This window comes from Thrips palmi, unplaced genomic scaffold, assembly GCF_012932325.1.
Source record: "Thrips palmi isolate BJ-2018 unplaced genomic scaffold, TpBJ-2018v1 HiC_scaffold_2, whole genome shotgun sequence".
Taxonomy (NCBI): domain Eukaryota; kingdom Metazoa; phylum Arthropoda; class Insecta; order Thysanoptera; family Thripidae; genus Thrips; species Thrips palmi.
The window spans coordinates 75,835-101,623 of NW_023144629.1; the positions used below are offsets into that span (position 1 = coordinate 75,835).

General features: G+C 56.5%; 2 protein-coding genes across 2 annotated transcripts in view; both read left to right on the top strand.

Annotated features, from left to right (window-relative positions):
• Positions 1-3,067, top strand: part of LOC117647578 (ryanodine receptor) — a 28,902-nt gene extending 25,835 nt beyond the window's left edge. Inside the window, exons 71-81 of the mRNA XM_034389404.1 lie at positions 12-215; positions 291-605; positions 680-926; positions 1,004-1,336; positions 1,431-1,561; positions 1,636-1,794; positions 1,876-1,936; positions 2,013-2,291; positions 2,371-2,527; positions 2,608-2,773; positions 2,852-3,067. Of these exons, the coding sequence (XP_034245295.1) occupies positions 12-215; positions 291-605; positions 680-926; positions 1,004-1,336; positions 1,431-1,561; positions 1,636-1,794; positions 1,876-1,936; positions 2,013-2,291; positions 2,371-2,527; positions 2,608-2,773; positions 2,852-3,011 (2,212 nt within the window). The 3' untranslated portion in view covers positions 3,012-3,067. The remainder of the gene's footprint in view (positions 1-11; positions 216-290; positions 606-679; positions 927-1,003; positions 1,337-1,430; positions 1,562-1,635; positions 1,795-1,875; positions 1,937-2,012; positions 2,292-2,370; positions 2,528-2,607; positions 2,774-2,851) is intronic.
• A 1,557-nt stretch (positions 3,068-4,624) lies between these two features.
• On the top strand, positions 4,625-25,753 carry LOC117647302 (pleckstrin homology-like domain family B member 3). Its single transcript, XM_034389009.1, has 13 exons — positions 4,625-5,026; positions 12,154-12,402; positions 13,054-13,468; positions 13,990-14,138; positions 14,559-14,686; positions 14,768-14,887; positions 16,211-16,384; positions 16,464-17,307; positions 17,392-17,726; positions 18,033-18,075; positions 21,626-21,817; positions 23,078-23,341; positions 23,734-25,753. The coding sequence occupies exons 2-13, from the start codon at positions 12,154-12,156 to the stop codon at positions 23,911-23,913; spliced, it is 3,093 nt and encodes a 1,030-aa protein (XP_034244900.1). The 5' UTR covers positions 4,625-5,026; the 3' UTR covers positions 23,914-25,753.
• Positions 25,754-25,789: the final 36 nt, after the last annotated feature.

Consider the following 25,789-nt stretch of genomic DNA (forward strand, 5'->3'; position numbering starts at 1 on the left):
ATGACCCTCAGGAACGCTAAGGATCCTTTCCGGCGCGGTTTTGGCGTGGTGCGTGACGGTATCTATCTCTTCTTTGCCATGTTGTCTCCGACAAATATCAAGACTCAGATCAGCCATTTGAGTCACATGAGTTTCTCGGAGGTGGTCATTGGTTTCTTCAAGTCCATCTACTATGCTTTCTACTATTCTGGATACGGTGTATATTGCGTTCTCAGGTAAAGTGAATGAAATAGCTTCAGCACTTTATTCTTAGACTTTTTATTCAAACAAATTTGCTTTTTTTTAAACAGGTACTTTGCTCGTATGTTGATGGCATTGATGCGAGGACCCCAAACGGAGGAGGTGGTCGTTGAAGTGAAGGAAGAGGAGAAACTTGGTCCTTTGCGAGTCCTGCCAGCACTGCCTTCCAAGGAGGAGTCTCCAGCACCGCCCCTACCCATTCATGGCCAGCTTGCCATAACACACGACGGTGAGGCTGGAGCCAAGGCTGACAGCATTCCGCCCTCTGGAGAGGATTCTGGTCCGACTGAGACGGACGGAGAACATCGCATGAGCACAGCAGAAAATCCTGAGGAAGTGGCAATGACATTGGCTGATCTGCTGGGGTAAGTGTTAGTTTCTTACTGATTTATCGGTTCTATTGAGTGTTCTGTCAATGAAAAATCTTGTTTGTGTTCAGTGGTGATGCGGCAAGGAAAGAGGCAGCAGCAACTGCAGAAGTGGCTGCACAACAACAGGCTGTCATGGCTGCTGTGGAAGCGGAGAACAAACAGGAGGCAGTGGTTGAGCCATCCGCTCTTTCCCAGATGGACTTTAACAGCTACACTAACAGAATTGTCAGCTTCCTGGCTCGAAACTTCTACAATTTGAAATATGTTGCTCTTGTTCTGGCCTTCTGCATCAATTTTATGTTGCTGTTCTACAAGGTAAGGAAAGTGTTTCTTTATGTGCCCACAAGAAGTCAATAATATGAATTAAAAGCCATGGTTTTTATGCTTTAAAGGTGACAACAATGGGAGAGGATGAGGATGGCTCTGGTAGTGGGGCAGACGATGGCAGTGGTAGCGGAATGGACAGTCTCATTTCTGAACTGTCCGGTTCTGGCTCTGGCTCAGGCTCTGGAGGAGGCATTGCCGCTGTGATTGGAGGCGGAGGCGGAGGTGGAGGCGGAGAAGGATCTGAGGAAGATGGGGGAAGCGGAGAGGAGGAAGATGACCCTCTCGAGTTTGTGCACGTCAGTGAGGACTTCTTCTACATGGCCCATGTAATGAGGCTCGCCGCTGCTCTGCATTCATTGGTGTCCCTTGCCATGCTCATTGCGTACTACCACCTCAAGGTAAGAACAACTTTGATCAAAAAAAATTTTTTTCATGAAAATTAATTATTTGAACGGTTTGTAAATATTTTCTGCACCTGTTGTCTGTCTTAAGGTTCCTTTGGCCATATTCAAGCGTGAAAAGGAAATTGCAAGACGATTGGAGTTTGATGGCTTGTTCATTGCGGAACAGCCTGATGACGATGACATCAAGTCTCATTGGGACAAACTAGTCATATCCGCAAAGTAAGTTGTTTGGTTTCAGTACATCTGGTTGTTAATTAAGTTTTGTTTTATACTATAGAATAATTTGTTTTCAGGTCCTTCCCTGTGAATTACTGGGACAAGTTTGTAAAGAAGAAAGTAAGGCAAAAGTACAGTGAAACTTATGACTTTGATTCCATCAGCAATTTGCTTGGAATGGAGAAAACTTCATTTAGTGCTCAGGAAGATGAAACTGGAAGTGGCATAATTCATTTGTAAGTATAAATTACTGTATGTGCTTTTATTTGTTGTTGTTAAAAGAGAACCCAAAAATAATTAACATAATTTTTTTCCAGCCTCTTTAATTTTGATTGGCGGTACCAAGTTTGGAAAGCAGGTGTCACCATCACCGACAATGTGTGTATTTTAAAGACTATGTTTTATACGGTTAAGTTCATTTAAATTAGAAATTAATTCTTTCTCTCTTTTTCAGTCATTCCTTTACAGCTTGTGGTATTTTACTTTCTCCATCCTGGGCAACTTCAACAATTTCTTCTTTGCTGCTCACTTGCTGGATGTGGCTGTTGGATTCAAGACCCTCCGCACCATTTTGCAATCCGTCACACACAATGGAAAACAATTGGTGCTCACTGTCATGCTTCTTACAATTATTGTATACATTTATACTGTGATAGCTTTCAACTTCTTCAGAAAATTCTATGTTCAAGAAGAAGATGACGAAGTTGATAAAAAATGTCATGACATGGCTACGGTAAATACATAATATACATTTCTCTTTCTTTTCTTGCTTAGGTAATTCTCACCCTAAAATTTCATCTTCTTTGTTTCAGTGTTTCGTATTCCATCTGTACAAAGGTGTCAGAGCTGGTGGTGGTATTGGTGATGAAATTGAGGAGCCAGATGGCGATGATTATGAAGTTTACAGAATTATGTTTGATATCACCTTCTTCTTCTTTGTCATTGTTATTTTGCTGGCTATCATTCAGGGTAATTAAATATTTTGGCTTCTTGTGCGCTTTGATTTAAAAATATAAAGAGCCTAAAACTGAACAAATGTTCATCTTCAGGTTTGATCATTGATGCCTTTGGTGAGCTGCGTGATCAGCTGGACAGCGTCAAAGAAAACATGGAGTCAAACTGCTTTATTTGTGGTATTGGCAAAGATTACTTTGATAAAGTACCTCATGGGTTTGACACACACGTTCAACAAGAACACAACTTGGCTAATTACATGTAAGCATCGCTCATTAAAAATAAGTAGTTTCTTTTTGTTTTTAAGGTGTACTTATTATATTGCTCTATGATTTCCAGGTTCTTCCTTATGCACTTGATCAACAAACCGGATACTGAGTATACAGGTCAAGAAACGTATGTGTGGAACATGTATCAGCAAAGGTGTTGGGACTTCTTCCCTGTTGGTGACTGCTTCCGCAAACAGTATGAGGATGAACTGGGTGGTGGAGGTGGTTAACCAATATTTTGGAAAAAATGTATTTTCTCGATGCACAAACAATAAATCCATCCACAACACCTTAATGCCTATGATTGGTCATACCCACTTCCTTACACTTTATTTAATGTAAAATGGCAAAAAAATTAGGCAAACGTACAAAAATTTAGAAAAAACAATTTTAAGAATGAAAGCAAACAGTTTTTTTTTAAATTTCAGAAAAGTGGAACTGTCTGGGAGCTAGAAAAAGAGTCCATGAAATTGTATCAAATCAAAATGTTCCTTTTGAATTTTTGCCGCTATTCTTCACTTCCGGGAGTCATCTCGGCGCGAAAGCGCGCGGTCCGCGGGTCCGCAAAGCTTGCGAGAAGGCGGAGAGCGCCAGTCAGTTGTCCGTGCGCTCGCGCTTTGTTTACACCGTGTTGCATGCGTCCAAATTTGAACGGCGATTAAGGCCTGCGCCTTGATCGAAGGCTCCACTGGCCGGCGCCTGCATCCGCGACTCGCGCGCTGAAATCGGCGTCGGCTGTCAAGTGATTGTGGCTCGCGGGGGTCTTGGTGTCGGCCATGGCGGCCCGGTAAGGCAGCTGCTGGGGGGAGCGAGTGACGAGTCGAGCAGCCGCGCCAGCCGCACCGCGGCAGCCCGCCGAGCCGAGCCGGGCCGACGAGCAGGACGCAGCCAGGACCGGTCACGGCCTCACGGGCCGAGCCGAGCCGGACCGCGACGAGCGGAGCAGCAGGCAGGGCGCGCCTGGCCGAGGCCAACTATACTCGTCCCAGCGTAACCTTTCCAAATCACTCCGCCAGTAGCCAGAGAACAGAAAATAGTCCCGCAGGTAATAGGATTTTTAAAAACTAATAATCAATTCTAGACCGTTGCGATCGTAATAAATCGTATAAGTAAACAACGTTGAAAAAATACGAACAATCTCAGACGTAATCACTAAGCATTCCGGGTTCTGCATTTCCGCGGGCAGACGACGCGCCGGTCCGAGCCCCTCAAAACACCGGTCTCTCGGACCCTCTTTTGCACTAAGAGAGTACTGAAAGAGATATCATAATGACAGCTTGCATTTCTCTAAACCTAAGACGTTGTTGTATGCCCAGCTGGCCCTTGTCTTTCGAAATTGTGCCTTATTATTCAGAATTTGATTTGAGTGCACAAGGCTGGCTTCTCCCCCTAGACCGAGCTCCCAAATTTGATTATCTTGAGCAAGTGAAAGAGATTCAAAAATAACTGCTATATCAGTGAAAGCCCCACCATTTTTGTCTGCCGGAATCGCCTTATTTTGCGAAACTTTGCCTTCTTCTTTAGATATCCCGGATTGTGTGCGCGAGGGCGGCTTCTCCTCCCGACCGAGCTCCCGACTTTTTAGATTATCTTTGAGCAACTGAAAGAGATTCAATAATAACTGCTTATATCAGTGAAAGCCCCACACATTTTTGTCTGCCGGAATCGCCTTTATTTTTAGAATCAATACTTATTTCCTGAGGATTGTGAAATAAAATGCGCCGATTTGGGGAAAAGACGGACGAGGGGCTACTTTCGGAAAGGTTACGCTGGGACGAGTATAGTGGGAGCCGAGCCAGCCGCACCGCGCGCCGCCCGGCCCGAGCTGGCAGTCCGGCAGCCAGCCCGCAGCCAGGATGTGCGGGCTGGGAGCAGCAGCTGCGGCTTCAGGAGTCCCCGGGGCGCAGCCCAGGCACGTCGGCGCTAGAGCCAACGGCCCCCAGTGAAACCGAAACAGAGACAGCGTCGCGGCTGTCGCGGGCCGCGGACCGCGCAGGGCCCCCCGCGGGGCAGCGCGACGGTACGCCCCACGGCACGCCCCACGGTACGCCCCACGGTACGCCCCACGGTACGCCCCACGGCACGCCCCACGGTACGCCCCACGGTACGCCCCACGGTACGCCCCACGGCACGCCCCACGGCACGCCCCACGGTACGCCCCTCGCCGTCTTCGGGGAAGTGCCGCCAGTGGCGTGTCCCGCCGTGGATGGAGTGAAAAGGACGCGACAGTCAGCCGAATCGCGAGGTAAGTGACAGACAAGGCGGCCCGTGTGACGCGATGTGCGACGTGCGGGGAAGGCTTAGAACAGTGCCCCTTGTGTTCTGTGCTGCACTGCGCACTCGCCGCGCACCGCGCCCAGGTGCCAAGGAGGCGTAGAGGGGCGGGAGGGAGGAGGGCGCACAGTGGGCCAGAAGCCGGTGGAGGCGGCCAAAACTCTAAACGCGTTTTGAGCTCCAGAGTCGCTAAATGGGACTCGAACCGAACGTGTGACCCCACCAATGGATTGCTCTCCGAACGAGGAATCCATTGGTGGGGTCACACGTTCGGTTCGAGTCCCATTTAGCGACTCTGGATCTCAAAATGCGTCTAGAGTTTTGGCCGCCTCCACCGGCTTCTGGCCCACTGTGGGGCGGGCCCGGGCAGCGGCAGGCAGCGGGCAAGGGGTGCCGTGCCGGGGGTGGCACGGCGGCAAGGGCGGCGCGGGGCGGCGCGTGCCAAGGTGTGAGACCGAGGGTGTAGGCGCGCGCAGCGCGCAAAGTGTGAGATTGTTTTAATTGGACGAGTGTGAGGTCAGGTGTGAAGAGCCAATTAGACAGGGGTGAGGTGGCGAGTGCTTGACAATTGCCGATTTAGTGGCCGAGGTGTCAAGTGGCGGGGTGGGGCGTGGAGGTGCCGGCGGAGGCGGAGAGTTGAAGGGTGGAGTGGGGCGGCGGGGGGCGAAGGGGCGCGAAGGGGAATGCCTGCCTGTCTGTGGACTGCCTCGGCCGCCCCAGCGCCCCGGGGTGTTGGCGGGCCGAGCGGCCTGTGCCTGTAATTAGGATCTCGGCGTCTGCCAGTCAGGGCGCGGGTTCGATCCCCGCCGCCTCCCGCCCGCCTTTTAGCTTTCCACCTCCTTTTCGCGCCCGCATCGCGCCGCCGACTGGGAATCAAGGATCAAGCTCAGCCACAAATAAACGACGAAACCTGGTCCAATGTAGAGCCTGGCCGTCCAGCCAATGAGCGCATTTCCCGGTGTGCCGGCGCGTGGCGACGTCCGTGACGTCACGTCACTCAGTCGCTCTCCTCCAAGGCCGCCCCGCTTTTTCTCGCTTCTCCTCGGCGAGCGGGGCGAGCTGTTCCCCGAGAGGTGTGACAAGGCGCGGCTCGCGGCTCCAATGTTTGCCGGCTCGGCACGCGCCACCGCGCCACTAATGCACGACGCGGACCGCGCCGACGCCGAGGACGTCGAGGACGCCGTCGTCGCGTCCTCCAGGCCGCCCCTTTTCTGTTTAGACGCTCCGCAGTGCCCCCGGCTGCCCCGGGGACTATTTTTAGTGCAGTGCGCCCGGCTCCAGCCCCGCGCTGGCTGCCGTCTGATTCCGAGCACTGCTTTCGTCGCTGTCTCTCTCGCACTCGTGGGGCGGTCCGTAGGGGTGCGAGAGAGACAGAGCGACGAACCAGTGTTCGGAATCAGACGGTTGCTGCAGACTGATGCAGAGAGTCGTTTTCGTCGCTCCGTCTCTCTCAGACTCATGGGGCGTGCCGTATAGGCGCGAGAGAGACAGAGCGACGAGGAAGGCGCACCGTAAGGGCGTTCGTACTGCCTCACCCCGCCGGCAAGTCAAGCCCCACCCCGTCCCGGGCGACGGCCCGGCGACCCTTCCCGACCTATCGCAAGGTTCCCACATGCGACGGCCATGAGTGCGGCAACACATGGGGTCGCCAGGCCGCCATGAGCGACTGAGCGACGGCAGCAGCGCCGCGAGCGCCGTCAAGGGGTCGTGACGGTCTCTGTCTTTCCCATCAGCGCACAGTGGGCCAGAAGCCGGTGGAGGCGGCCAAAACTCTAGACGCGTTTTGAGCTCCAGAGTCGCTAAATGGGACTCGAACTGAGCGTGTGACCCCACCAATGGATTCCTCGTTCGGAGAGCAATCCATTGGTGGGGTCAGACGCTCAGATCGAGTCCCATTTAGCGACTTTAGAGCTCAAAACGCGTCTAGAGTTTTGGCCGCCTCCACCGGCCTTCTGGCCCACTGGGCGGCGGCGGCGCGGCGAAGCTCCTCGTCGCCATCCTCTCGGGAGACGAGACGATCTCGCGGCGACGCGTCTTGTGAAGTCAGGCGTTTTTAAAGTCTGCTACGTGTGCACTTCTTCTTCGGCGGTCTCAACGGCCTCGTCGCGTCGCTTCCAAGTATTTCCGGTCGGCCACGGCGGCGAGGGTTATCTAATTAAGCGCCTTCTTCTTGACGGTGTACTCGGCGAGCGCCGAGCGACCCGTTGTGTCCACACGCAGTGCTGCATCGCAATACGATTGCCTGTACACTGCCGGCGGAATTAAAGCCGAGCGTTAGCGGCGCTCTGTCTCGCTCCCACCCGTACGGGACGCCCCGCGCCCCGTGAGTGCGAGGGAGACAGCGCCACTTCGTTCGGAATCGGCGTGCCGGCCGTTCGTGTGACACGCGGCGCGTATTCATTCAACAGAGTTGCGGCGGTGCGGCGGTGCCGCGGTTCTCGGGTCGCCGACGGCGTGCCGACGGCGTGGTGCTCGACGAGGACGTGCGCTACACGCGAGGCGGCCATCGCGGCCAGCGCGGCGTGACACAGTGGGCCAGAAGACCGGTGGAGGCGGCCAAAACTCCAGACGCGTTTTGAGCTCCAGAGTCGCTAAATGGGACTCGAACCGAACGTGTGACCCCACCAATGGATTGCTCTCCGAATGAGGAATCCATTGGTGGGGTTACACGTTCGGTTCGAGGCCTGCTCAGCGACTCTGGAGCTCAAAACGCGTCTGGAGTTTTGGCCGCCTCCACCGGTCTTCTGGCCCACTGTGCGCGACCCCCTGATCCAAGGTGGCGGTCTGTTTGGGCGACTCGGCGTCGTCGGCTTGCTCGAACTCGCACGTGCTTCGCGCGAGGCCGCCGGCCGGCGCTGCCGAGTCCACGCGGGGCGGCCGGACGCGGCCGTGGCGATGACGGGCTGATGCACGTCCACGCCGCTCTCGGCCGCTGCAGTCGGAGTTGCAGTGCAGGCGTAAGAAATGTTCAATTTCCGACGCTTGCCGACCCGCGCCGCGCACGGTGGTCCGACGCGCCGAGGAATCTCGTGGCCCTTGAGCCCTTCGGCACCAGGGGCCCTTGCTGCAGGGCGCGCCAAGCGTGCGCTGCGTGCGCCGGCCCTTCGTGCCCAAGGACGTGCCGCATACGTGTTGGAGTACGGAGAGGCCGGGCCAGCCGGGCCGGCCGGGCCGGTCGGAACGCTAAACGTGCGCAGGCGCGGCGCGGGGCGGCGCGGGGCCGCAGCCACCCGCATGCACTCCCTCTGCCCCCTCCCCTCTTTCCCTATTCCATTCTTGAGAGGCTGCGCGGCTTATTTGGCTCGTTGACGGGGACCTCGGGCCTCGGGGAAGGGACTGGAAGGGACCCTGCTGCCACATGGCGCGGTGCCGGGCACGGGGCGGGGCAGGGCCGGCAGGGCCGGCAGGGCGTGGAGGGCGTGAAGCAGGCCGAGGACGTCCCAGGGACTTCCCCGGACCGATCGGCACACTGTGTGCGCAGTGCAGTGCAGCACCGCGAGCACCGCCCATCCGCCGCGCCACAGTGGCGTTGTGGCGCGCCGGAGATGTTTGGGCGTGTCTCTGTGTGTGTGTGTGTGTGTGTGTGTATGTGTGTGCGTGTGTGTGTGAGTGTGTGCGTCTAGTTGTGCGTGTCCGGCCCACGCGCCGCGCCCGATGTGAATGTGATGCCGATACGTCGATGGATTTGATGGGCCCGGCCAGGCTGACCGTCAGGTTGACCCTTTTTAAATGTTTTTGTTTTTGTTCGCCCGCGCCGTGTTGTTGTTGTTGTTTGTTCCCGTGGGCTGGACACGCTTGGCTGCGAGCGAGGCTCTAACAAGCCAGTCCGTTGACGGTCCCGAAATGTTAAAAATCGACCAGAAAAATGGATTTATATTGTTTTTTCGGCGAGGACCTTCCCCACCTATAGGCTCTGGTCATTCCCCGGCGGGGCGTAGTATCGCTCGCGCGACCCGCAAGCCAGCACGCCAGCAGCGTGCCGCTCCAAATATGCCCCGTCCTTTCATTGGCCTTTGCTCTTTTGTCTGCATTCTTTCGTCTTTCTATTCGTCTCTTTCGACTTTCTCCTTTGTCCGGTCGCGCTAGTCGCGCTGCACCGCGTGTGTGGCTGTGGGCGGTCTCCTCTTCCTCCTCCTCCCCCTCCTCCTCCCCCTCCTCCCCCTCCTCCCCCTCCTCCCCCTCCTCCCTCTCCTCCCTCTCCTCCCTCTCCTCCCTCTCCTCCCTCTCCTCCCTCTCCTCCCTCTCCTCCCTCTCCTTCCCTCTCCTCCTCCCTCTCCTTCTCCCTCTCCTCCCTCCCTCTCCGCCTCCCTCTCCTCCCTCTCCTCCCTCTCCTCCTCCCTCTCCTCCCTCTCCTTCCCTCTCCTCCTCCCTCTCCTCCTCCCTCTCCTCCCTCTCCTCCTCCCTCTCCTCCCTCTCCTTCCCTCTCCTCCTCCCTCTCTCCTCCTCCCTCTCCTCCCTCTCCTCCTCCCTCTCCTCCCTCTCCTCCCTCTCCTTCCCTCTCCTCCTCCCTCTCCTCCTCCCTCTCCTCCCTCTCCTCCTCCTCTCCTCCCTCTCCTCCCTCTCCTTCCTCTCCTCCCTCTCCTCCCTCACCTCCCCCTCCTCCTCCCCCTCTCCTCCCCCTCCTCCTCCTCCTCCTTGTTGGCGTCACCTCGATTCGCGCGGTGCGGGTCGCGCGGTCGCGTTTCGGGGAACGCTTCCGTTGGCCGCCACGCGGTGCGCCGCCGCGGACGACGACGACGACGCAATGACACCACGCGCTTGTTGTTGTTGTTGTTGTTGTTGTTTTCATGCTGTTTTCCCGGTTTCTGTTTATTTCGATTCGATTTTTGGCGGGCCGCCGCGCGTCTTAGCCGTCGACCGAGAGCCACCAGGCTGCAGTCCGAGTCAGCGGCTTGTTGGCGTTGCGTCGTCTAGTTATTAGCTAGCCCACGTCGGTGTCGATGATTCGCGTGGGAGCGGGGTGGGGTGAGGCGGGGCGGGCTGAGGCGAGGCGGGGCGGGGCGGGGCCCGCTGCTCGCTCGCCAACTCTGCGCATAGTAGTGACTGACCGCCACGCCCCGGCCGCCCCGGCGTCCTGCTGCCGGCGTCCTGTGTGCGATGTGTGCGTCTCGCCGGTGTAAAACTGGCAAACTCGGCCGCTGCCTTTGTGTGTCCGCACGGGACGGTGGGGCAGCCGAGGGCAGCCAGGGGCGGCCGGCACCAGCTGCTCGCCGCTTTGCTTTGCTGCGCCGATCGCTGTGAAGCTGTGAATGGAGCACGCGCCGTAGCACCGCCACCACCGCCAGCACCGCCAGCCACTGCAACTGCAGCATCGCGCCGCACAGTGGGCCAGAAGACCGGTGAAGGCGGACAAAACCCTAGACGCGTTTTGAGCTCCAGAGTCGCTAAATGGGACTCGAACCGAACGTGTGACCCCACCAATGGATTGCTCTCCAAACGAGGAATCCATTGGTGGGGTCACACGCTCGCTTCGAGTCCCATTTAGTGACTCTGGAGCTCACAACGCGTCTAGAGTTCTGGCCGCCTCCGCCGGTCTTCTGGCCCACTGTGCGCCGCGTTGCAGCAGAACGATTACGGCAGATTGATTCCGAGCGTCGTTTTCGTCGCCCTGTCTCTCTCGCACTCATGGGGCGTTCCCTATGGGTGCGAGAGAGTCAGAGCGACGAAAACGACTCTCGGAATCAATCTGCGGGCAGCGTCGTTCATGTGGCAGATGTGGCAGGGGCGGCCCACTGCCCACTGGGGGCCCACTAGGGCACGGCGGCTACTTCAGTTGGCTCTGGCGCGCGCGACCCGCAACGACACGGACTTACACACTCACACACACACATACACACACACAGACACACACACACACACACACTCTCAGACACACACACACACACACACACAGACGATGACCTTTATCGGGAGCCTTACACCATACACGGCTCGCTGGACGCCTCGCGCCGCGCGCTGCGTGCGTCCACCTCCTCCACCACCACGCCTTGGTGCCGCTGCCGCCGCCGCCCTGGACTCGGCCGCCAGACGGCGGGACGCGGCGAGATGCAACACATTGCATTGCGCGCTGGCCGAAATCTCCTTCGCCTCACTTGTCATTCAGACTGTTGCAATTTCCACTGTTTGCGTTTTGCGTAATGAAAACAGTTTTTGCGATGTTTCGCGTTATCCCTGCTATAAAAATGAAATGAAAAAAGGTTATAGCGAAATTTGAATGCGTTAATTAGCGCAGTGTTATCGCAAAAATTCTCAGAGCGTGAAAGTATTGCGAAATGAAGGCCGGCACTCGAGTGTGTGCGTGTGCCGCGGCTTGTATACTGTAAGTGCTCTACTAGACTGTGCACTGTGCGGCTCGTGGGTGGCCGTGGCTGGCCGTGTCGCGTCGGCCGTCCAGGCCGACCAGGCCGTCATCGCGGAGAATGCGGCTGCGGTGCTTATCAGCGATAAGCCGCTATCAGGCCGCAGGTACACACACGCGCACGCACACACACACACACACACACACACTAACACGTGCGCAGGGTACGCCGAGGGTACACTGGTAACGTCGTTGCTCCCGACGGCCTGCTTGGAGAGGCTGGGCAGAGCTGGCGGCAAGGCGACAGCTGCCGCCTGACGACACGCAGGTAGGCAGCCGGGGCGCGCGGCTGGCGAGCGGGTTTGCCTACCCCGCTTCCCTCGGGCGCTCGGCGCGGCGCACGGCACGGCAAGGCGGCCCCGCACAGTGGGCCAGAAGACCGGTGGCGGCGGCCAAAACTCAAGACGCGTTTTGAGCTCCAGAGTCGCTAAATGGGACTCGAACCGAACGTGTGACCCCACCAATGGATTGCTCTCCGAACGAGGAATCCATTGGTGGGGTCACACGTGAGCTCAAAACGTGGTGAGCTCAAAACGCGTCTAGAGTTTTGGCCGCCTCCACCGGTCTTCTGGCCCACTGTGCGCCGTCGTTGTTGTGGCCGGCAGGCGCAGCCGGCCGGTCACTTCCGGTGTCTGTTTGTATTCGGCTGGGCTTTGGCTTTCGGCAGCCCGTCCGACGGACGCCGAGACGCCGTCCTCCGCCAGCGCCAAGTACTCATGGATTGGTCTGCCCGATTTCAGATGGCCGAGCGGGACGCTAGCTGGGGCCTGGCCCTGGGCCCTGCGCTGGGCCCCGCCCTGGGCCCCGCCGCCCAGCACGACGCCCTGCGCGCGGCCAGCTGGAGGGACGACGCCGACGGCGTGCTGCAGCGCGCCTTCGAGGCCGTCGAGTCCATGAACTTCCTCAACGAGCACCCCGCGCCGGCCAGCAGGACCAGCAGCCTCAACGTGGCGGACTACCGGTCGCTGCGTCGCCCCAAGGCGCCCAAGGTGCGTGCACAATCCAGAGGCGGGTCCAGAGGCGGCCTGAGGGGGGCCTGAGGGGGGCAAAGCAGCACTTTGCACCTTCGCTCTGGGGCGAAGTGCTGCTTTCGGCCCACCTTTCAGGCGGCTGTACTCTACAAACTGAAGTGTGTACGCAGTATGCATCTACAGATACTCAGTATGCATCTACAGATACTCAGTATGCATCTACAGATACTCAGTATGCATCTACAGATACTCAGTATGCATCTACAGATACTCAGTATGCATCTACAGATACTCAGTATGCATCTACAGATACTCAGTATGCATCTACAGATGCATACTCAGCTGAGTACACGTCTACAGATGCATACTCAGCTGAGTACACGTCTACAGATGCATACTTGGAGAGCTTAGGTATGCATCTGTAGGTGTGTACTCAGCCAAGTACGCATCTGTAGATGTGTACTCAGCTAAGTATGCATCTGTAGGTGTGCACTTGCGGGTATGCATCTGTAGATGCATACTGAGTGAGTACACACTTCAGTTTGTAGAGTATCTAGGGGTCAGGTTTGGATCCGCGATCCGCGCTTGCTCCGCGCCGCGCTATTCTCTGCCGCTTCCGAGAAGCGAGCCGGCTTGTCAGGCTTGTCTGATGCGAGTTTTTGGCCGCAGGAGACGCCCCTCTCGGCGTGGCAGTGCGCGTCTTCGCTGCGGCGGGACGGTTCTCTGGCGACCGGGGCCCGCGGCCTCAACGGCGGCCTCAACGGCGGCCTCAACGGCGGCCTCAACGGTGGCCTCAACGGCGGCCTCAACGGCGGCCTCAACGGCGGCCTCAACGGCGGCCTCAACGGCGGCCTCAACGGCGGCCTCAACGGCGGCCTCAACGGCGGCGTCAACGGCGGCGTCAACGGCGGCCTCAACGGCGGCCTCAACGGCGGCGTCAACGGCGGCCTCAACGGCGGCCTCAACGGCGGCGTCAACTACCCCGCACCCAGCTTCAGCCCGCCGTCCTCGGAGCGGCCCGGGCCGCGCCCCACGCCGCCCAACTCGCTGCAGCTCAACGGCGCCCCCAGCTACGCGTCGCCAGGTGAGGCGGACACGTTTTTCGGATCGGCCGACAGGGCGGACAGGACAGACAGAGATGCCGTCACGTCGGTCGCCGTCCCGACGCGGCCGACGCACAGTGGGCCAGATGACCGTGCAGGCGGCCAAAACTCTAGACGCGTTTCGAGCTCCAGAGTGGCTAAACAGGCCTCGAACCGAACGTGTGACCCCACCAATGGATTGCTCTCCGACCGAGGAATCCATTGGTGGGATCACACGTTCGATTCGAGGCCTGTTTAGCGACTCTGGAGGTCAAAACGCGTCTGGAGTTTTGGCCGCCTCCACCGGTCTTCTGGCCCACTGTGCGACGGCGCGTGTGACTCGCCGTGCACATGTTACGTGCTCCTCGTCCTCGTCAGCGCGGATTGTGAATAATCAGCCGGCGCGCCGACTCATGGGCCCGCCCCGCCCGGTCGCCGCGCGTGTAGAACCATAACCTAATCACCCACAAAATTGGAGCGAAATGTGTCGATGTACTAACGAAGTTTCCCCGTGCCCCCGCAGTGACGGCCCCGCTCTCGGACACCTCGCCCGAGAGCCCCACCGAGGCCTTCCCCTCGCAGCAGAACTTGTACTGCTCCAACGGCAGCCTGAGCAGCGCGTCCGTCCTCGACGACCTGAGGCAGAGCGAGCTGCACCTCAAGAGGAAGAAGGTAGGCACAGTGGGCCAGAAACCGGCGGAGGCGGCCAAAATTCTAGACGCGTTTTGAGCTCCAGAGTCGCTAAACAGGACTCGAACCGAACGTGTGACCCCACCAATGGATTCCTCGTGCGGAGAGCAAGCCATTGGTGGGGTCACACGGTCGGTTCGAGTCCCATTTAGCGACTCTGGAGCTCAAAACGCGTCTAGAATTTTGGCCGCCTGCACGGTCATCTGGCCCACTGTGGTAGGCCTGAAGGGGACTCGGCCGCCGGGAAGCCCCGACAGCAGTGTTGCCATATAAAGCAGGCGAAAATTGTCTACGATGCGCCGGGCAACCCTATCGATACTGGAGCGTCGTGCGCAAATTTTGCCATCTCCTATGCCAACGTTGCTTGGCAGTGTGGACGATTCACGACTGATTTTGTCGCAGGCGTTCATCGAGCGCGTGCTGGAGCAGCACGAGAACCTCTCCGAGCAGAAGAGGCGCAACGACATCTTCCAGCTGTGCGACAGACTGCAGTCCGCCGAGGTGGCCGCGCCGAAGCCACACCAGAAGAGGTACGCCACACTCGTAGTTTGTTCCTGCACCTCGCGGACTGGAGTGGTCGTTGTGTGTATACTGACAAGGACACCGTTCAGTTCTAGGATCAAAACAAACGGCTCGCTGCCCAGAGACAAGTGCGGCCTGGAGTCTCCCGTCCTGTCGCCGAGGAGGCTGCATTCGTCCTCCGACGATTTACACTCGTCAGGAAACTCAAGGTAACTTTATTCGGATTTTTAAGCGGTCTTGCTACCGCTTCTAGCTCTACATCCGATCCCACTCATCCCATCCCATCCACCCGTTTCATCCATCCATCCATCCATCCATCCATCCATCCATCCATCCATCCATCCATCCATCCATCCATCCATCCATCCATCCATCCATCCATCCATCCATCCATCCATCCATCCATCCTCCATCCATCCATCCATCCTCATCCATCCATCCATCCATCCATCCATCCATCCATCCATCCATCCATCCACCATCCATCCATCCATCCATCCATCCATCCATCCATCATCCTCCCATCCATCCATCCATCCATCATCCATCCATCCATCCATCCATCCATCCATCCATCCATCCATCCATCCATCCATCCATCCATCCATCCATCCATCCATCCATCCATCCATCCATCCATCCATCCATCCATCCATCCATCCATCCATCCATCCATCCATCCATCCATCCATCCATCCATCCATCCATCCATCCATCCATCCATCCATCCATCCATCCATCCATCCATCCATCCATCCATCCATCCATCCATCCATCCATCCATCCATCCATCCATCCATCCATCCATCCATCCATCCATCCATCCATCCATCCATCCATCCATCCATCCATCCATCCATCCATCCATCCATCCATCCATCCATCCATCCATCCATCCATCCCATCCATCCATCCATCCATCCATCCATCCATCCATCCATCCATCCATCCATCCATCCATCATCCATCCATCATCCATCCATCCATCCATCCATCCATCCCATCCATCCATCCATCCATCCATCCATCCATCCATCCATCCATCCATCCATCCATCTCCCCATCCATCCATCCATCCATCCATCCATCCATCCATCCATCCATCCATCCATCCATCCATCCATCCATCCATCCTCCATCCATCCATCCATCCATCCATCCATCCATCCATCCATCCATCCATCCATCCATCCATCCATCCATCCATCCATCCATCCATCATCCATCCATCCATCCATCCATCCTCCATCATCATCTCATCCATCCATCCATCCATCCATCCATCCATCCATCCATCCATCCATCCATCCATCCATCCATCCATCCATCCATCCATCCATCCATCCATCCATCCATCCATCCATCCATCCATCCCCATCCATCCATCCATCCATTCAGCGCGCTCGGCATCCGACCTGCATGCCGTCCGATCCTTCTCCTTCCCCATCCAAAATTTCAGGACCAGGTGTGTTTCTTAAGAGTTTGCCTGTAGTGCAGTTTGCGTTAGGCTGAAACTGGATTCTGGTCCGCAGGCCCGATAACGCCGTCCACCACGGCGCGGTGCACGGCGCGGTACTCGGCTACGAGAACGTGAACCCCGGCGACCTGGCGGCGCACCTGCTCAACGGCAGCCCCATCTCGCCGTCCAGCCCGCGGCGCGGCATCCGCACCGTGCTGCCCGCCAAGGAGGCCTTCTCCTTCCCCCAGTACGTTCAAAACTTTAAACCAAAGTGAGTGTTTCTGTCAGGAGTTTGTGTAAGTGACGAATCGTTTCCGGCGTCTCAGGGACATCACCAACGAGGTGATCGAGAAGCACCCGGAGCTGTACAAGCAGAGCCAGCACACGCCCAAGACCCGGCCGCGGCCGGGCATGACCACGTCCACGCCCCGCGAGCAGCCCGTCAGCACCGCCGCCAAGCCCGAGGCCGCCAAGCCCGAGGCCGGCAAGCCCGAGGCCCGCGCGGACGCGGCCGGCGAGAAGGTGGTGGCCCTGAGCCTGGAGCTCGAGTTCGTGCAGAAGGAGCGCCTCAAGATCATGTCCGCCATGACGGTGCTCAAGACGCGCCTCAGCGAGATCGAGACGCAGCAGGAGGACGCGGAGCGCGACGCGTCCATGGAGCAGGCCTTCATCCGCGCCGAGCTGCAGTCCAAGCGCGACAAGGCGCGCACACTGCAGGCGCGCATCGCCAGCCTCCGCGAGCGCGCCGACAAGTGCCAGCGCGAGATCAACCTGTGGCAGGACGACCGCAACCAGCAGCAGCGCGTCTTCTCGCTGTCCGTGGAGGCCGCCGAGGCCGCGCTCGAGGAGCTGCGCGACCAACTGCGGCGCTGCCAGGACGACGCCGAGCGCAACGAGCTCCGCGACAAGATCTACCAGCAGGCCGACGTCCTGGACTCGGAGAAGAAGCTCTACGAGGACCTCGAGTTCAAGTACCTGGAGGAGGAGTCGGTGTGGCTGGCCAAGAAGGAGGAGCTCAGCAAGGAGCTGGCCGAGGCCGTCAAGAAGTACGACGAGTACGACGCCCAGATGTGCCAGCTCGAGTCCTGGGTCGACAACGAGGGCGCCGACGCCGTGCAGGCCGAGGGCTTCACCGAGCAGAAGCTGGCGTACCTGCAGCGGCTCGAGGAGGTGGGGCAGGCCGCGGCACTTCCAGTTCCCAGCTTTGCACTTTGAAATTAATTCATAACTTTTTTTGAATTAATTCTTCTCCAGGGCCAGTCCCAGCTGGACGTCCTGGACGCGCGCATCGAGGAGCTGAAGAGGCAGGGCGCCACCTCGCTGGGCGCCAACGACGGCGAGCCGCAGGCCAAGCTGCTGTCCGCCTCGCTGTGCGACCTGGACCTCACCCTGACGGACGCGTCCAGCGAGCGCATGTCCTCCACGCCCGGCCTCACCTCGCTCGAGTCGTCCTTCTACAGCGGCCACCACCAGCCGTCCTACGGCGGCGAGAGTTCGTCGCGGGGCGCCGAGGGGGCCTCCACGCAGGCGCTGGCGGGCGACTCTCGGTACCAGCTCCACGGCAACGACGGCCACCAGGACGGCTTCCAGTGAGTACCCGCCGGACCGCGAACCCGCGCCCAATGGGCCAGAAGAACAGCGCAGGTGGCCAAAATTCTAGACGCGTTTTGAGCTCCAGAGTCGCTAAATGGGACTCGAACCGAACGTACGTGTGACCCCACCAACGGATTCCTCGTTCGGAGAGCAATCCATTGCTGGGGTCACACGTTCTCTTTTAGTCCCATTTAGCGACTCTGGAGCTCAAAACGCGTCTAGAATTTTGGCCGCCTCCACCGGCCTTCTGGCAAATCCTTTGTGCTCCGTCGAGCCCCTCACCAACGCCGTGCTTGTTGCAGGTACTTCCCCGCTGACACGCTGCCTTCCGCCATCGAGGCGCGGGTGAGTCTGCCTGCTAATGGCCGACACAGCGGCCCGCGAAGCTACGCGAAGCGAGTCCCCCGACCGAATTGAGTGGGAGTGACTCCGAGCGGGGCGTATGCCCGGCCAGGCCCTGAGCTTGAGTCCGCCGCCGAGAGATGGCGCCTAGCGCGCGCCGTGCGGTGCTGGTGGCAGTTGGGTTGCCTGCCTCCGCGTGTGCGGGCGGGGCTCGCGGGGCGGGGCACAGTGGGCCGGAAGACCGGTGAAGGCGGTCAAAACAATAGACGCGTTTTGAGCTCCAGAGTCTCTAAATGGGACTCGAAACGTACGTGTGACCCCACCAATGGATTCCTCGTTCGGAGAGCAATCCATTGGTGGTGGGGTCACATGTTCGGTTCGAGTCCCATTTAGCGACTCTGGAGCTCAAAACGCGTCTCGAGTTTTGGCCGCCTCCACCGGTCTTCTGGCCCACTGTACGGGGGCACCACCGCGGCACCGCGACCAGAGAAACTTCCTCACTAATCACTCGCCAATCTAGACTGACTGGGTGCACTGCAGCACTGCTTTGAACTTTGAATTCAGGCGCCTCTAATTGGCAGTGTATCCTGCTTTCGCGAGAGGCGTTCTCCGCTCGGCTAGACAAGGCTTCTTTGTGCCCCGAGTGTTGCTTTGACCGCAGCCCCGCACCGCCCCCCTCGTCGTGCTTCGATCTTCGATGTCTCGAACTGCATTAGTCCGCGTCGCCGCCGGCGTCGCCGCCGGCGTCGCCGTCCTCTCGACGGCAGCCCACTTGACGTGCTCGTGGGGTCGCCGTTCCCATTTCTCTCTCGCGTTTCCGCCGAGGCGACGTCCTTGAAACTAAACATACTGGCGGCCGATTCGATTCGGTTTATTTTTCCCGCTCAAACTTTGGCATCTCTAGGCGGACCCTCCGCCTCGCCGGTCGGTCCTTCCCCGCTGCTCGCCTGTCTGTCTGTCTGTCTGTCTGTCTGTCTGTCCGTCCGTCCGCCCCGTCCACCTGTCCGCGGCGTCCTGCGTCGCGGCGTCCGTCCCCCTGCTGGCCGTAGACCGCGTCAGTGAGCCGTGCCGCCGTGCCGCGGGTCCGCCGAGGCAGCACCGCGACGGTACCGCGTCGGCCGCCGCCGCCGGTCGCGCCCAGAAGTTGGCTTAAGCTCGGTGTAAGCTGGGCTTAGCTCGAATAAAGCTTGGCGAAAGCCTCGCAAAGGGCGCCGCCGCCCCGGCGCGTCGGCTCGTCCAGACGCGCCTGCTCATTAGTTATTCGAGCGTCGTCGTCGGCGTCCCTCTCGCGTTCGGTGCCAATACGACCCCCGGCTGCCCCCGGCCCAGCCGGCGAGGGCGGCGGCGACGCGGCGCCGCGGCCAGGAAGCGGTGGCGGCAGCCGGCGCCGTAAGTCAGGAGTCAGGTGCTCGACGGCGTCGCGACCGCGTCGTCGCGGACGTCGCGGACCGCGACTGGCGGGCCGGGCCGCCGCCATGTCCCTGTGGATGAACCTGGTGCGGTCCAGGGGCGGCACCAGGGCCGCCGAGCAGCGTCCGCGCTCCATGCCGCAGCTCGATGTGAGTCCTGCGTCCCGAGTCCAGACCAGGCCGTCCCCTTGGACAAGAAAAGGCGCTCACTTTGACGTTCCGCCTGTTTCTTGGCGTCCGCAGTAGTACGGCAGGTGGTCCGACTTTGCTCGTCGGGTTTATTTACGTCAGTAGATCTAGCCGGTGTTTAAGGCTTAATTACGGGGGAGTGGGCGGGGGCTTTCTGTCTTATAAGCATCAAAAGAAGGCGCGTGTGTGTGTGTCCGTTTCATTGAACGCTTCGTGGTGACATACGAGGGGGTGGGGCTCGCGGCTTGCGACTATTTCCATCCCTTGTCCTCTCGCTTCAACGGATATATATCTGTTGTCTGGCCTCCGACTCCGCCGACTCCGCTGTATGCTGTATGCACCTCCGCTATTGTGGGCCACTGGTTTACAGTTCGCGCCCGGCTCCCGGTCTGACAGGAGCAATCCCGCGTACTTGATGGCCTGCGGGGCGACTCCGCGCCGCGCCTCGTCGCTCTGTCTCTCTCGCACCCCTGCGGTGCCATGCCGGACGCCCGTGAGAGCGAGAGAGACCGCGACGAGTCAGCCTGCAACTGCCCTCGGACACGCTGCACAGTGGGCCAGAAGACCGGTGGAGGCGGCCAAAACTCTAGACGCGTTTTGAGCTCCAGAGTCGCTAAATGAGACTCAAACCGAACGTGTGACCCCACCAACGGATTGCTCTCCGAACGAGGAATCCATTGGTGGGGTCACACGTTCGGTTCGAGTACCATTTAGCGACTCTGGAGCTCAAAACGCGTCTAGAGTTTTGGCCGCCTCCACCGGTCTTCTGGCCCACTGTGCGCTGCCCGCCGCACTGCAAGGTGCAAGCGTCACCGCGTGGTCGTGCAAGCTGTCTGCTCCTCCTTGGTCTTGCACTGAGCCGCAAGTGCTGCGGACGACTCTCGCAGCACGTCCGCCGGGGTGCCTTGCTTCGCTTGCTCGCTCGGCAGGCTTCGCGCGTGGCCCCGCCGGATGACGCGCGCTGCAGACACTTTTCGTCGCGCTGTCTCTCTCGCACTATACAGGACGCCCCCTGAGCGAGAGACTCTCGGAGCCAGCCGTCTGATTCCGAGCACTGCTTTCGTCGCTCTCGCACTCATGGGGCGGTCCGTCGGGGTGCGAGAGAGACAGAGCGACGAAGCAGTGTTCGGAATCAGACGGCAGACTGCTGGTTGCTGTTTGCACCCAGTTTGGCACGGCCGTGCCCGTCCGCCTGTCCCTCCGCGGCGCTGCGCGGCGCTGCGGCGACGCGGACCGGACGACGCGCGAGTTGGTGAATGGTGACAGGGGAATGGGGAAATGCACGCCACTTCCCCCCACCCTGCAAGTCCACCTGCTCCTCCCCGTCAACGCGTCGCAACGCGGCAACAGTTGACTTTGCCGGCCACCGCAGAGTTGTCTTTTCTCGTGCCTGGCGCCTTGCGTGTGTCTACATTTGACAGTCGATGACTCCCGCTTCGGGTGGCACGGCAAGGCAAACCCCTCGCAAGCCTCTAACAGTGCGCACACAGCCCGGTCCCGGGCATGTAGCGCCTGCCAGGTAGGCCACCCACCCGGCCCGCAACACACCGCCGTGGAGACGGTGGCCTACGTTGCCCCTGTCGTCTTCACAGGGGCGAGGTAGGCCACCGTCTGCGCTGCGTTGCGTTGCGGACCCGCTGGCTGGCCTACCTCGCAGGCGCTAGAGGCTCCAAGGTGCCGAATTTCTGGCTTTCCGCTAGTCTCCAGCATTTCTCAATTAAAGCCACAAACAGAGACGCGAAAAACGTGGCCCGAAGAAATTGACCCGGGCCTTAGGGATCGCCCATGTCAATGCCTCCATGTCTAGTGCCCCCGCTTTGTGACAGGCCGATGAATAATTTTATCCAAAAGAAAATAAAACGTGACCAACAAGACCCCAGGCACCAAGTACTTTTCCGCGATCCCAAGGTTGCGCACGGCTGTACTAAGGCGTCTTCTCTCTCTTTCTCTCGCAGGGAGTGGCCGGCGGGGCTGGCCCTGGCTGCCCCGGCTCGGTGGCGGCCCACGTGTCCTTCCGCGGCGGGCCGCCCTCCACCATCGCGTCCAAGTCCGGCTCGGAGGACGGCCGGGTGCCCGACCTGCACGGCGAGGACGAGCTTCGAGAGCTCGGCGGGCACCGCAGCCGCCAGCGAGGCTCCGCCCCGAGGGTGAGTGCGGTTGCCTTGCTTCAGAGGGTGGCAACGCACAGTGGGCCAGAAGACCGGTGGAGGCTGCCCAAACTCTAGACGCGTTTTGAGCTCTGAAGTCGCTAAATGGGACTCGGACCGAACGTGTGATCCCACCAATGGATTCCTCGTTCGAAGGGCAATCCATTGGTGGGGTCACACGTTCGGTCCGAGTCCTGTTTAGCGACTCTGGACCTCAAAACGTGTCTAGAGTTTTGGCCGCCTCCACCGGTCTTCTGGCCCACTGTGCACCCCCAATTTCCTACTGAGAAATGCCGTGCAGTCATAATACTAAGCAAATTCTCAGTACTTTACGACACAAATTTGTCATAATACATAGAAATTTGTTCGTAATATGAAGAAAGTGGTCATTAGTTACTGAGAACTCTTCACCATAAATTACTACCTTCGCTGCGCTGTCATAATACTAGGCTTTTTGTTCATATTACGAAGAAAAAGCTCAGTAGGATATTGGGAGTGTGCAACGGCCTAGGGAGAGCGTGAAGCGATGCTCGCGCCGTCAGTGAAGAGGTTGCGCACTTCTTCGAGATTATGAAAACTAGACTGTTTTTTCAAAACCCTTTGCACCGATAGAAAGGGCTTGAAATTTAGGGTACATTAGGCTAATTGCCCTTCTCAATACTCCCACCTTACCTAATATTAAGGTGCTGTGAAAACACCAAAAAACACGAAAAATCATAAAATTTTGGAAAAAACCTCGTATGTGCCATGTTGATGTAAAGGTTTCCGCCTTTGTGTTCGGTTGAATTGGAAGTACCGGGCAGTCTTCTAGGCCCAATGCACCCCAAATTTTGCGCTCTTTTTTGATCTGTGCAAAGCGTTTTGCAATCAACGACCTAGATCTTACAATCAAAGCAAAATAAGTAACTCCTGCACCTCGCTCGAGCATGGCTTCACGCGCTCCCTAGGCCGTTGCCCAGTGGGCCAGAAGCCGGTGGAGGCGGCCAAAACTCCAGACGCGTTTTGAGCTCCAGAGTCGCTAAATGGGACTCGAACCGAACGTGTGACCCCACCATTGGATTCCTCGTTCGAAGAGCAATCCATTGGTGGGGTCACACGTTCGGTTCGCGTCCCATTTAGCGACTCTGGAGCTCAAAAGGCGTCTAGAGTTTTGGCCGCCTCCACCGGTCTTCTGGCCCACTGTGCCACCCCCTGCTTGCTTGCTTCGCCTTGTTTCAACTCACCGGCCGGAGAGCCTAACGACGCCATGCCTGTGCTCAGCAACAACGGCCCCTGACGCGCTACCTGCCCATCCGCACCGAGGACCTGGACCTGCGGCACCACGTCGAGTCCGCGGGCCACGCCGTCGACGTCTGCCACTTCCTGACCATCGACCGCACCTCCTGCCGCGGCGTGCTGCACAAGGCCTCCTCGCGCTTCAAGAACTGGCAGAAGAGGTGGTTCGTCTTCGACCGCAGCTCCCGCACGCTGTCCTACTACAAGAGCAGGCGGGACACCCGAGCCAGAGGAGGCATCCACTTCCAGGTGAGACTTTCGTGCGTTATCAATTGTGCCCTCGATTGTGCCCCTTCACCCAAAATCCAAAGGCGGTACTCATGGTCTTACGAAGGCGGTATTCGTTTTACCGTCTTCCAAGTGTGGTACAAAAATTACAGCCCATTGAAGGCGGTAAAATTACCACCTTTCACCGCTGTACCGCCTTAAATTTCCCTCCAAACGGAACATTCAAGGCGATAAAACTGTGGAAGGTGGTAATTTACCGCCTTCAATCGGCGGTAAAACGAATATGTACCTCTTTTGGAAAGGCGATAAAACGAATACCGCCCTCGAGTGTGGAAATTTTACTACCCTTGGGTTTTGTGAGTTTTGATTTAAATTTTTTGTTTTGTTTTCATGACTCGTTTTTTTCTTTTCAGTCCATTGCTGAGGTGTACGTAGACCATTTAAATGGTCACAAGCAAACCAATCCCAACTGCGTATTTGTGGTGAAAACGCTGCAGCGGTCCTATCATCTGATGGCTCCATCCCCTGAAGCCATGCGGATATGGGTCGACGTCATCTTCACAGGAGCAGAGGCTTACCAGGAGTATGATTGAGGTCTCTTTGAAGAGACCCCTCGTTATGTTCCTGTGGTATTATTCTTTTGGTTAGTGGGAAAGGTGCATTGTGATGCAGTTGTGAAGTACCTTAAAGCATAAAAGAGGCTTGTGATGTGATGAATAGGACCAGGATTAACATAGGTAGCTGAGTTTGACTTACCTATTTTCAGCTTCATATGGACTGTGGTTACTTTGTTGGTTTTGCTGTGAGAAACTTGCTATGGAAGCACATGGTGCTCAGTCGTTTTGCAATTACTTAGTCAATGAGAATTGGTCAACTTACTTTCAGGGAATGCATTTCACATTGCTTACCAAAGATTGTTCTATAGGGTTATGAATAATGCATTCAGCTGACCTGATTTAGGTGTTACCTGTTTTTACATAGAATATGTAACCAAAGATTTTTTTGAGACAGTTAAGTGTCTAAGATTCTCATCTCTTCTGTTTCACCTTTAGTGTTCCACCTCTAGAGGTTTGTTCTGTAAACCATTTAGTATTTAAACCTTCAATCTGCTACCATGTTCAAATTTGAATGCCACACTGCTATCCTAAAATCTAATTAGGAAGTCAATCTCTATTATTATTTTTCTAATCTGTCTAAGAATTTTACTTTTACCTGACAGGTATAGCCTGTGGATGAATGGATCTCTCAAAGTGTTTTTACTGGGCAACTATTTTATCAGTGAGGAAATGTGCTATTTTTTTAACTTCTTTTGAAGAATGTACTGTATAAGTAAATGTTATCCCAAAATTGACTATGAGGGTATTCTGTGTTGCTCAAGATGCAGCTCATTTAGTTTTCACTGACAAACCAGATGGTTGTTTCATAAATTTATCAGCTTTGCTCATGAAAGACTTTGATATGTCTTTACTGCTTTCTATAAAATAATTTAACCATGTTCTACAACTGCGTGACTCTATTTTCTTTTATACCATATCATTGTATGTGATTGTAGTGTAAATCCTCTAAGAATGATCAGATCTTATAAAGTTTTGATCTTTTTGATTTGTGTTTACCACTTTCTGAAATAATTAGTAGTGTATTCTGGATCTCTTTATTAGGTTCCAATGTTGTAACAATATTTATTTTTAAAGAAGAGGCTTCAATTCCTGTGCCATTATTAAATATTGTATTCACTGTGGTATTTTCACTTAGATGTTAAAAAAAACGATTTATTGTTCAGAATTTGTTAAAAATAATTTTTCTTAAGGTGCCTGAATTTTGCATTTTTGCGGAGCATTGACATGTGAGGTGTCCAATTATGTTGCTGTGTTCTAATTTCTCTGGTGCATAGTTATAGTTGTGTTGCGTACTTTACTTATTCTGAATCAATGAGGGCAATTTTAATATTAGTGCCAGAACAATTATTGTATTTAGTATGCTGTTCAGTTTTGCCTGTAAGGCAGCTTAACGAAATGAGGTCTTTGAGCAGCCCCTTCTCATTATATGTAAAAAAAGAGGCAACTCCCGTTTTGAGGGAGAAGGGGATTTTGATCTTATCTGCCAAAGCTGTAATTAAACCAGACCCTTGGTTTGTTAAATGTTCATTCATAATTATTTATATGCGTATGTGTGGTGCTGCCAAGATTTCCCAGTGTTTTTGTTGTTCAAGTAACAAGATGCTGTGCATCATTGTTTCAGTCATTTTACTTTGTTGTGAGCAGGAAGGGAAACTCAATGTGAGGAATAGTTCTTGTCATGTTCTCTCAGCATCCATTGATGCTACGGACTGGGATGCTAGATGGTCATAGACCACCCATCGTTTCATCACATGTTTTCCTCATACTTGTTCTGTTACTTAAATGTGAATTAAACAATCCTGCAAATTTAAAATGATTGGATGTCTTTTACTACTTCTTAAAACATTCAAAA

What these genes read in the sequence shown, in the direction of transcription:
- LOC117647302 (XM_034389009.1), top strand. Translation starts at nt 12,154, where the DNA reads ATGGCCGAGCGGGACGCTAGCTGGGGCCTGGCCCTGGGCCCTGCGCTG. An exon ending in CCGAAGCCACACCAGAAGAG is followed by an intron (nt 14,687 to 14,767) that starts GTACGCCACACT and finishes GACACCGTTCAG; the next exon opens with TTCTAGGATCAAAACAAACG. An exon ending in AGCGAGGCTCCGCCCCGAGG is followed by an intron (nt 21,818 to 23,077) that starts GTGAGTGCGGTT and finishes GCCTGTGCTCAG; the next exon opens with CAACAACGGCCCCTGACGCG.